Consider the following 12,152-nt stretch of genomic DNA (forward strand, 5'->3'; position numbering starts at 1 on the left):
TGGATGTTTTTCCGTGATCACACCATACTCCGTGCACAAGAAAACCCCATAAGGTTGGCAGTTTTTGCAACGCTTGCCATGCCTTGTTCAAAGTCACTCGGGCCTCTCAACCTTCCCATTCTCATGTGGATTCACACTGAAACTGACCCAGGGAAATGTTTCTCACCTGATTTTGTACTGCATTCCAAGGTCGCAAATTTTCATAAAGGGATGGTCTAATCATATAAGGGAAGGTGTGTCTAAAAAAGTGGCTGTTCAGTGTACATAAGAAACAGGTATTATTTTGTGCAGGACAAAGTCTTTGTTAACCAGTGGAAATCTTTATTTTATCTGTTAAATACCGTATTTAACATTTCTTTAAACAGCGAGGCAGTGAAGTCACAGCCGACTTCTGGAAGGACATAGTTGCTGCTATTGACCACAATTACAACACATCAGCATTCCGAGGTGTGTACTCAATCTTTCTCTTGTGTAGGTTTTACTATGGATATTGATTATTGTTAAAGTCTAATATTCTGTATGATTATAAAATGTGAGGTATTTGTATATCAGCTTTTTTGTTGATGTGGAAAATAAATTCACAGCAGTAAATAATCTTTAATATGGGAGGAGCACATGTAGAACTTTTATAGTCCAGTTAATTATTCTAAGTGTGATTAGGTTTTGGGATCTATAAAATGACCAATATAGAATATATATAGAAAACAGGGGGGAAAAAAAAGACTCACTGACACAAAAATTTATTTCTGTTAGTCACAATGATGTGCATGAAATGCCTTGTACAGTAATGAAGTTAAATAATATAAGTATAGTTTTAATCCACTTGTCTTAGACACATATAATTTGGTGTTCCAGAAACAAATTTCTTATTAAATGCAGTTACTTTCACATAATTTGAAAGTGGTAAAGTGACATATCATCAGAAAAGGAGCCTTGTCAAGCACACTTGCAAGATCATCACATACTATAAATATAATGGCACTTGCAGAGCACCGCTGTATAATATCATAGGCGCTTACAGAGTCCACTGTATTGTATAACAGTACCAGGTGGCTTTTAGGCTGTTGCAGCTCATGATTTACAGGGCTTGGTCAACTTTTAGAAAGAATTGTGAAATTCTTTCTTAGGGAGAGATAATATTCACATGGTCGTAATGGTGGGTTAATTCAGTGTTTTTCTTCTTTATCACAAACAAAGATCCATACTGGGGGTTCAATCCATTTCCCTTTTCATAAAATCTTACTTTAAAAGTTTGAAGTTTTATATCGTATCCTGATCATGTTGAGGCAATCAAGAACCCAGAGAAAGAACAGTGGACATTATCATCGGCATAAATGCCATTGGACTCATCATCTGGAACCTGGATGTAGACCGTGTCATGTAGCTGCAGTGAAAGCACAGCACTGCCAGACATTTGATCCAGGAAGCCCTTGTTGTATTCATCATAGGAGAACAAAACTGGATCCCTATTTTTGTAAAGTGCCACCAGTGCATTAGCCCCATTGACATGCATGTGGAAGGAGAAATAATAAAGTCCTGGAACTTGGCAAGTAAACACACCAGTGTGAGAGTCATAGTGGTGTTCTCCATTATACACAATCTGGTTGAAAACTATTGGAGTTCCTGCACTAGGGTAAGCAGTGGTCAACAGAGCTGTAAAGGCTGACATGGGTGCTTTAATCATATCATGACTAACAGGCATCACCAACTCATGAGATTTGATTGGCATGCTCTTCTCCTGATGATAAATGATCTCACCTGGTGGACCAGGTGGGCCAGGAGGTCCAGCTGGACCAGGGAGGCCATCATGACCTCTGGCACCAGGAATTCCTGGGGGTCCCTGTGGCCCACTTAGCCCTTTGCTTGAGAGTCCTGCTGGGCCAGGAGCACCAGGGGCACCAGGGGCACCAGGATGACCCTTGTGGCCTTGGAGTCCCCCTGGTCCTGGTGGTCCTCTTGGCCCAGGCAGGCCATTTTCACCCCTGCTGCCTGGAATACCTTGTAGACCTGGATGGCCCTTAACACCTGGGGGACCAATAGCTCCTGGGATGCCGGGTGCTCCTGTAAAACCTGACTCCCCCTTGGCACCCTGATGTCCCATCGCCCCAGTTGCACCTGGAGGGCCTGCTGGCCCTGAGCTTCCTGGTTTTCCTGTCAAGCCATGTGCTCCCTGCTCACCCTTTGCCCCTCTTGGTCCAGGTGCTCCAATCATACCAATATCACCTTTAGGCCCCTGAGGACCCGAGTCACCCTGGAATCCTCTAGCTCCCTGAGGTCCAGCTGGACCAATAAGCCCGATAGCACCAGGACGACCTGTAATACCTGTTGGGCCTGGCTCTCCCTTCTGTCCTGTGGTACCTGGTGTACCAGGGACACCTCTTTCACCTGGAAGTCCTGCTGCTCCAGTCTTGCCAACACCTGGCAGACCAGGAGCTCCAGGCTGTCCAGCTGGTCCCTGAGGCCCTTTTACTCCCATTGGACCAGACATGCCTGGAGAACCATTCTGACCTGGTTTCCCAGGTGCACCTATGCCAGGCGCTCCTGTGTGGCCTTTCAGCCCTGGTGCACCCATGGGACCTGGAGTCCCATCCCTACCTGGCATACCTGGTTTTCCAGGTTCCCCAGGGAATCCAGATGGACCAGTCTTTCCAATTCCAGGTTGACCAGCCTGACCTGGAGGGCCCATTGGACCCATTGGACCACGTCCACCAGGACTTCCTTGAATACCATGACCTGGTTCTCCTTTCAGGCCAGGTGCACCAGGAATACCTGGGAGTCCTTTTGCCCCAGGCTCTCCCCTAGGCCCCATTGACCCAGGAAGACCATGTGGCCCTGGCTTTCCAGGAGATGAGAGTCCAGCAGGACCTGGGCTTCCAGGAGATCCTGGAGCTCCTCTTGCTCCTTGGGGTCCTGCAGATCCTGGGATTCCCCTTTCTCCTGGCATTCCATTAGCACCTGGTTTTCCTGGAGAACCTGGGCTCCCAGGCTTGCCAGGTGAGGAATAACCTGCTGGTCCGGATGGTCCAGGTGGCCCCATTGGTCCTGGGATTCCCATGGCACTCTTTCCTGCGGGTCCCGGGGGTCCAGGTGGACCTGGGGGACCAGGTTCACCAGGTGACCCTGGGATACCTGGAGAACCTTGAACAGCTGAAAGAGAATGAAAATAACTTTAGAATGTGACACTACATTGTTTTTATTACCCGCAAACTGGTCAACAGAAACATTTTCTCATTTAAGCAACATTTGAATTTAATGACAACTAATTCTGAATACTGTAAGTATTAGGGTTAACGCTAGTAATTCTGAAGTGTTGGCTATACTCTGCCTTCCTTTCATTGTTGAATAATGTGAGGATGGTTAAAATGGATTTACAGCCATGTCTGTGGGTTCCATGTGGATTCTAAATTGGCCTCAGAAGACATTGATCTTCTGGCTGTTTAATTTTTTTAATTTTTAATTTTTTTAAATTTTGCAATTGTTTGTTTGTTCATTGTTAGCCTCACAGATCCTGTAGCAGTATATACACAGAAAACTGGAACACATGTATGCTAAAATATAGCAAGCCCAGAAATGCATTTGAAGTTTAACTGGTAAAGGTAATTTCTCTCTTATTTCTGAGAAACAACTAAAATGTACTGAAATACACACAGTGCTCATCTGGTTTAGTATTTGGAATTCAGAACAGAAAGTTCAGTGGGAAACCACTTTATATAGTGAACAGGAATAACCAGGAAGTGATTAGAGTCCATAACTAGCATAACATAACTAGTGCTAACCGCAATCATGGATATATGGATTTAGACATGATCCTGTTTATGACCTTATTGTGGGTACAGACACTAGTCCTCCATTTACCAAGTCTGGATTTTAGATGAGATCACTAATTCTACATGATGCCTCTATTTCTATCTTTCTAGACTCTGTGCCTTATCCAAGGGAGTTGTACATTAGGCTCACTGTTAACGTTATAAAATGATGTCTGGAATTAATGCAGTTAAGTGGTGCAAAAAGTAAAAATTTAATAAAAATACAAATATCGATAATTTAAAGGTTGGTTTTTTTTTTTTTTGCTTCAAAGTGTCTTCAGAAAAATTTTAAATAGCATGACGTCTCAGGAGCGTCTTTGTGCTTGTGGCAGTGCATGTATGTATATGTATTAAATGCTGTGTGTAACCTTGTGTGAACTCTGTCCACAGTGCTACCCAAGCGTGGCAGGGCAGTGGGATATGTGATTGTACTCAAGGAGTCACACTCCTCTGTCCACATAAATCCCAACGTGGCCGAAGTACATTCTTAAAGCACTTGTGGTTAAATTATGGTTTTGTAAATACACTTCTGAAATGATCCTGGAGCGTCAGTGTAAAAAATAAAATGATCAGCATAAATGTTTTTGTATCACTAAACACCACAATTACACCTTATCTGGACGTTTGATACTTTTTTCAAACATTATGTAGAATGACCCTGGAATCCTTGACAGACATGTTGTTTTGCAGCCAGAAATGAACAGGTTGTCTTAAACCACATGGCTGGAGCAGGCCAGCCCAATCTCGGCAGTAGCAGGACCTGCTTGCCAATGAACCGTCTCCCTCAGAGTGCGTGTAGTGATTTATAAACCTAATTCTGAATGCAAATTCATGACTAAGATTTGCTGATAACCTTTCACTAAAGACGTTTAATTTAGGACTGTGCTGATTCATGTGTTGGCCTATCCAGATAGCAGGTGCACCTTATATTGTTGTGTGCTTATAGGAAATCTGTTTTGAACTTATGATGATCTAATTGAACACTGCAGTGTTGTGTTGAGTGTGTCCACTGCAGTGTGGTTACATCTGTCAGGAGAGTTCCAGCCCCAGGTCTTACTTGACCAGGTTATTTGTGGAGGCATGTAACAATGAAAACCCACTAAGTAGTGTTTTAATCCTAAATGAGGACTTCAGCACCTTAGATCCACAAAAATGCCCTGCTGTATTGTTGAATATGGAAGTTCAAGTCTGAGCAGATGGTAGTTTATATAGGGTTTCAGAGGCTGCAGTAGTTTGTGATACTCACCATAGAAATGAAGCATCAAGCAGGAGTCTTAAGGTTGTTATTCTGTATGAGCATTCTTGGTTTTTCCTTTTTAGTCGCCATTTTCTCTCCTATTTTTTAACGTTTATAACTAAAAACATTTTGCTGATAACATGCATAGGGGTTTGCTTCACTCTCTGCTGACTGAAACTTTCATTATCTATTTAATGTTAACAGGTTAATTCAAAGTCATGGAAGAACCACACCAGCCATATACCTCTTTACTAAGACAATTAGCTCATGGCGGGGCCATGCTACTTTGTATAGTAATATCAGGTCTTAACTGCTATAAGAACTTGCAATAACATGGAAACTGCAAACTTGAGTTTCAGTCAGTGACTTTCAGTAGTTAGAGAAATGTACACAAAATGTAGCCCATGAGTATGTTTGAGGTGGTTAGTGCATGATGCACTATTTTACAGTCTGATTATTGCAGCAATATTAAAGAGTGATTGTCTAGGATGTGTAGAAAAAGATGCCATGTCCTATAAATTAGTATCCGTGGGATTTTGCTCTGCGTTGTGGTGTTAAAGTAAAGTAATATGGTGTTTGATAGTAAAGTAGGACATCATCTGAAGCCGGTACTTAAGGACCTACCCTGACTCTTTGTTGGATAAGCCTGCTTCTTCACATGGTAGTACCTCTCTGGTGTTGCCTCAGCCAAAACCAAGAGGAGAAGTAGAATACTGGTTACCTGGAGGTCCATTTTCAGAAGCCACACCTGTTTAAAATCATAGTAACTGGTCAAAATTTCAGTAGGTCCAGAATCCACTGTGAATCCAGAACTGTTGCTCGTTTTCAGCATTAGTGACCAGGAAAAACACAGCATTGTCTGGTGATTTGTAGATTGGTGCTGGTTGACTGAAAGATGATTTAATACTTAAATGATTTCTCACAAAGATAAAATGCTCCCTTACTTTCCCAGTGCTGTGCCCATGAACAAGGGTGATGAGTATCATTACCATTGCTATGATGTCCCACACAGCAGTGTCTGCCCACCTCTGCATGTATCCCTGGCTCACTTTCCCATGATGCTGTGCTGGGAGAGCAGCCACAGGATGTTTACACTCACCTGAGCTGCAGCTTCAGAAAGCAGTGTTGACGGAGGGAGGCTGTTGTCCCAGACAAGCTGTGTATCCTTATGTGTGGAGTCTCTCTGTGAGACTGTTACTGTTCGCAGCAATATCTTTGCCTATTTATACTGAACGTCTCTTACCAGCCTCCCCCAGAGCTCTGATCTCCTCCCCCAGTGGTGTCATAATGAGGGGTGTGGTAACATTTCTTAGGGTACATCACAGTGTGCTTCCTGGAGTTAGACCTGTGGTTCCTGAGAAATGAATTTTTGTCCCAATTGCTCAAAATGTATTCGTGCCTTTACTCCTTCTGTGTAGGGCATGGAAGTTGATGTGTGTAGAAACTGGTTTACATCCTTTCTTGATCTGTTAAGGACAGTTGGGGACAGGTTACTGTTGGGGTGCTCTGCTCATATCTCTTTCTCTTACTTTCTGATTCTTGTTGTTATCAGTATGATGTATTTTCATAATCATAAATGTGAAAGTTGTTGTGGGTATAAGTGTGCCAAATGCTGAATATGTGTATAAAGTATAAATGTGGAAGGTGAAGTATATGAAAACAAGAACCTGGGTGTCCGTTTGCAGCTGAGCAGCATTACTAAGTCCTCTATGTGGACCATGGGGAAGTGCTGTCCTTCACTTCTTTTAAATACCTCAACTTTGGAGTTGTGTGTTTAGTTTATTGGCTTCTAAATGTATGCGCAGTTGAGCTGAATTGCTGAACTTTGAGGCGTTAAGTCTTTTTTTTTTTCCATTCCAGCTGAGGACACCAGAGGGCATAGTTGTGGACTTTTTTGTTTTTTTTTGTGTATGTGGAACTACTTGCCACACTGGCTGGTGTGGTCACTGCATTATTTTGGGACCTTGAGATCTGTCCAGTGTCAAGATAATACAGTAGTTGTGATTTACATTTGCATTAGCCTAGTATTTGTGATCTTTGGTTTTATTGGTGTAGCACAAATTTATTTTTGCCATGTCTTTCCACTAAGAGACAATTCGAATGGCCCCATCAAGCTTCCAGTCTTTCACACATTTCCCTTTTGGAGAAATAAATTCACCTTTGAAAAGACTTTAGAGTTCACCCTGTATTAACTCAGACCAACGTATCCAAATGGCAGCAGCATGTTTAGGGTTTGAGAGAATGGCTCCTACATAGCAATAGTACCTAATTATCTGCTGTTACAAACAACAGTTGTGTAGAGTGAGTCAGGTAAATGTTACATTGATAATGTCTGTTGCCACAAATTAACATTCTGACTACCAGGGTTACGTTTCTCATGCGCCACATTTGCAAACATATCCATGTGACATCCCATGAAATTCCAAAATTCCATGCACCATTTCATACCACTACCCCTAAAATAAATAAATGAATTTCATAAAGACTGATCTCTATTCTCATTGCAAGAAACGCGCCAGAGTAAGTGTCCATAAAGAGGGCTTACCCCTTTGCTCCTGCAGTTAAACTCTGTTTCGTGATGAGGTCATTTATCTCCTCTTTGATGTGGCTGTGCTCTAAGCTTCTGTGTAATTGGCTGAGTTTGGGTGGTGCTGGCAACCCTTGTGTGGAATTGTTAAACAGGGCTCTTCTGCACCCCCCCCCCCCCCCCCCCAACATTCCACAGCCATTCACTTTCACTACTTTCAGTCACACAGATGCAGATGCAGAACTGAGCGCCTTTTAATTCAACATCATTTGACTGCTATATTTATAGCTTTATTATAACTCATGCAGAAAAATCTGTGCTCTCTGCCTCTTTATAAATATAAATATGTAGTAAAGTCATAAAAGTCTGAAATAAATACAGACACAGTGAAGACAACTGATGTGTGTCTGTGATTGAGACACAAACACACTATGTGCACTTTAACACTCTGCTATGGTAAAAGTGACTTGGTCCAAGATAATTTGCTTCTGTTCACAGTCCACTATAAGACATTTAAAATTATATTGCTGATTCTAAACTTTTGGCTACTCAAACAAATGTTTAGATTGATTTTTCTATTGATTTTTATAGACTATAGTAGTTCTGATTAGTTCTATTACATGAACATCTGAATGAAATGTCCTAAACACAAATTCATTGTTATGATTTATTTACCGTGTGTGTGTGTGTGTGTGTGTGTGTGTGTGTGTGTGTGTGTGTGTGTGTGTGAGAGAGAGAGAGAGAGAGAGAGAGAGAGAGAGAGAGAGAGAGAGAGAGAGAGAGAGAGAGAGAGAGAGAGAGAGAGAGAGAGAGAGAGAGAGAGAGAGAGAGAAACAGAAGATTCGAGTTCGCTCTGTAACAAGGACATACATAAGAGAACAGCTGAATCTGAAGATGCTATAAAACCAGAGTGAGAAAATAATTGAAGGTTGATGGAACTTGTGAAGTTTGTAGGGAGTAGAATCCCTGCCTAAAGATAGCTCGCTTCTCTGAGGAAATAAATGTCAAACAGATTTAGCAGTTTAATAAACTTAGCCTGCCACTAAGAGGCACCTCCAGTCATTCTGACCAACAGACCGGGTGAAGGTGTTCCAGACCGGGTGTGGATGTCCTTGCTGGGACCTAAAGTCAAAGACTTCAGAGTTTACAAAAGTACACTGCTGAATTCAGCCTACTTTTTTGTCAGGAAATGCGTGCACTCAGATAAAATGAATTACAGTAATGCTTCTAGTACTCTCAGATCAAGCCATTCAACCCAGACATTTTGACACAGTGTTTGAGTTAGAATGCAAGCTGATTATCTACTGCTGGAGCAATAATTGCAGAGCACTGGATAGACACCAATGGTTAGGAGACACTGCACTAGGGTTAGGAGATACTTGACTAGGGTTAGATACGCTGCACTAGGGTAAGGGCTAGAGACACTTCACTAGGGTTGGAGACACTGCGCAAGAGTTAGGGCTAGAAGACTATAATTATTTATCAGTGTCTTTATTAAGATGCAAACAGAAAATGCAGCAAATATGTAAACAAACTGGCTTCTACAGACAAAGTCAGAATTTAGCGTGACCTCCCTTGGCACTGTAGACTATAGCTTTTTTTGTTTGTTTTTTGATTTTCTAATACTACATAAACATTTCCTGTATTTACTGGTTGTATTCTAATATAGAGATCATTTTAATTTTAAACTAATTTAAATTGTAGTTTCACAATTTTCAAACAGTGTAAATTTGCCATGGCTAATGGCTAGTACTCTAGTAGAGCCTACAGAGTAACAACCGGGTTTGCTTTGGCCATGTTATATTGATTTTAAAATTGAGAAAAAGTGTGTTTGTGTGTGTATAATATAATAGAAGCATGAATTTGTCTACTCTTCTGAAATTTTGTCCCATTGATATAATGGGAATATGCTCTACCTCATTATGTGAAACCTCATTTTTACAACTAACTATTAGTAGTTAAAAGCCTTTTTGTTTAGTACCATATTTAGTTTGTGGCCTGTTCGCCTGCTGTACGCCTAACCCCACTCTTGTCCACATGGGCTAGCTTAAAAATGGTGTGTGGCTTTGCTGAGCTGGAACATGCAGTCCAGGACAGTTAAAGACAGTGTATACTCGTCTCTGCCCCCAAATGAGGGCTTCACTAGTCCAGCAGCCACTACTGGTCTCAAAGGCGACTGTTCAGACAGCTGGCTGATGTTCTGTTCTTGTGTTTACTTATAATTAGGGAACTATGCAAGGAATCAAAACTTGGATCTCCTGGTTATCTTCTGCCGTTCTCACAGACGCTGTTGTTGGTGTTCATGAAAGCATGGGATCCATTTAACTGAGGTGTTATTGTAATGTATTTTCTTCCATTGCTTTTTTCCTTTTTTCAAACTTTTTATTGTTTTCACACTTTCGTTGTCCTCATGTTTCGTCACTGAGCACTGGGTTGTTCTCTGGCTGTGCCTGCTCTGTAGTGTTTGTGCGGAGAATTCTACTCTGTTCATTTGCAGTAAACATTCCTGAGCTCTTCTTTCATCCTTCTTCCTGTACACCAAACAGATGTAATCCAGCAGTGATACGGAAGTAATCCACCACAGAAGGGTGAATGAGTCATCACGATCACTTTTAAACAAACCTATAGCTGGCTACCTATAGTTAGCCAGGAGTTGCAAGGATGCTTGGAGTTCTAGAATAGTATGATAATGACCACTGGTGAGGCAGTGGTAACTGTGGTACACGCGTCCATCCAACTTAATCATTATAAAATGACCTCCGCCGACAAGCAGTTGTGTGCTAATGCTATAGAGTAAGTTACATACCAAAATGTTTTCAAAGATGAGTCTTTTGCAGTGTGGTATACCTTAGTGTAACGTTAGGGGCTCGTGGAGCAGAGGAGACCGACACAATTGCATGGAGGAGTGAGCTTACGAGCACACTTATAAACACAGTTCGGAGAATCTACCAGAGTTCAACTCCCAACAGGCACACTGGTGCGGAATCTGTGTGAGTGACGGGGCATAGTAGCGAATCAGAGGGGCTCAGGAATACAACAAGAAAGAATACAATATACAACCCAAACGAAACATCAAACTCTACAAAACAGGTGGACAAACAACAAATGTAATCAAAATAAACTGGGAACTCAAGTACTAGCTAGATAAAATAACAGAAAATATAATCCATAACGTTAACGGGAAAGGGAGCATATTGTCTGGAAAATGAATAACAACAGACTAGATCAGAACCCCAAACTTAGAAATGTAAAAGTTCACCATTACTTGTGTAAACCAAGAACGCAGGTGAACGCAGGACTAGAACCAGGATCACGGAGTATGGGACACGATTAGCAGAAAGAACTGAACAGAGCTACAACCAATGACCAGCAGCAAAGGATGTATACACCAGATTTAAATACACTGAGGAACAGGAGCTAAACGCGACAGAGATGATGGGAGAGACAATAATGGGTATACAAGGGGTGTGGAAACAAAGTAAACACGGGAGCACATGAAACTAAAAACCCACAAACACACATAAAAAACACGTAAAACACAAACATGCATGATTGACAGGACAGGAGGGGTTATACGTTACACTCAGTATATGTCTTGTTTTGCAGCACCTGTTTTTTTGTTTTGGACACAAGATGCTATTCATTGTGACATTGTGGTTATTATAACATTGGAAATGAAAGGTTTAACCCTGCATATTGGGGTATTTGGATCTATATTTGCTTATGTATCATTAGGCCTTATTTTGTAGCAGTCAGAGAAAAACCATGATTACACTTCAGTTTAATTGGTTGATTTATCTAATACATTAATGGGTCTTATACATTCATGGGTGTGTAATACATTTATGGGTGTTATGCATTGTGACCTGAGATGCACAGAGTGGTGTTGCTTGCACATGGTTTTAGCGTTATGGTGAAATACATAACATACATGTCAGAATATGGGACTATACACACACACACACACACACACACACACACACACACACACACACACACACACTATATTGCCAAAAGTATTCCTTGACACACATATAAGCTTAAGTGACATCCCATTCCTAGGGTTCAGTATGACGTTGGTCCACTCTTTGCAGCTAGAACAGCTTCAACTCTTCTGGGAAGGCTGTCCACAAGGTTTAGAAGTATGTTTATGGTGATCTTTGACCCCTGCTTTTTGAAGCGCATTTGTGAGGTCACATACTGGCACAATACAGTCAGACAAGTACAGGAACTAAGGAACCTGACTACCAGGTTGAACCAGTAGTCAGTTTCTGACTGTAAGGACGCTGTGATTCAGCCCAACAGTGACACAGATGTCGACACATTCAATCCACACTGCTGCACTTTGTATGATTGCACCAATGCAACTTTCACCATCATGCCATAGTCCACCCAAATAACATCTGGATAGCACATACTGATCATTTTCTAATAAAGTGTTGGATTGATTGAGCATATACATCACTTTGTTGAGTTATATAGTACGGGATATACAGTATACTGTACATCTCACACTGAGCTATACAGTCTCATTTTTCAAAGGTCAGTTTATTTTTGCTGTCTGTGAGTAATCATGATGATT

At 41.6% G+C, this 12,152-nt stretch overlaps 2 protein-coding genes across 2 annotated transcripts in view; one reads left to right on the forward strand and one right to left on the reverse strand.

Moving 5' to 3' along the window:
* The window catches only part of nt5dc1 (5'-nucleotidase domain containing 1), a 55,912-nt gene that overhangs the window by 3,562 nt on the left and 40,198 nt on the right, over positions 1 to 12,152 (forward strand). Inside the window, exon 6 of the mRNA XM_077016694.1 lies at positions 366 to 447. Coding sequence (XP_076872809.1) covers positions 366 to 447 — 82 coding nt within the window. The remainder of the gene's footprint in view (positions 1 to 365; positions 448 to 12,152) is intronic.
* col10a1b (collagen, type X, alpha 1b) lies at positions 725 to 6,273 on the reverse strand. Its single transcript, XM_077016691.1, has 3 exons — positions 6,143 to 6,273; positions 5,668 to 5,791; positions 725 to 3,147 (listed from the first exon to the last, which is right to left on the reverse strand). The coding sequence occupies exons 2-3, from the start codon at positions 5,774 to 5,776 to the stop codon at positions 1,277 to 1,279; spliced, it is 1,980 nt and encodes a 659-aa protein (XP_076872806.1). The 5' UTR covers positions 5,777 to 5,791; positions 6,143 to 6,273; the 3' UTR covers positions 725 to 1,276.

Source organism: Brachyhypopomus gauderio, chromosome 9, assembly GCF_052324685.1.
Source record: "Brachyhypopomus gauderio isolate BG-103 chromosome 9, BGAUD_0.2, whole genome shotgun sequence".
NCBI lineage: Eukaryota > Metazoa > Chordata > Actinopteri > Gymnotiformes > Hypopomidae > Brachyhypopomus > Brachyhypopomus gauderio.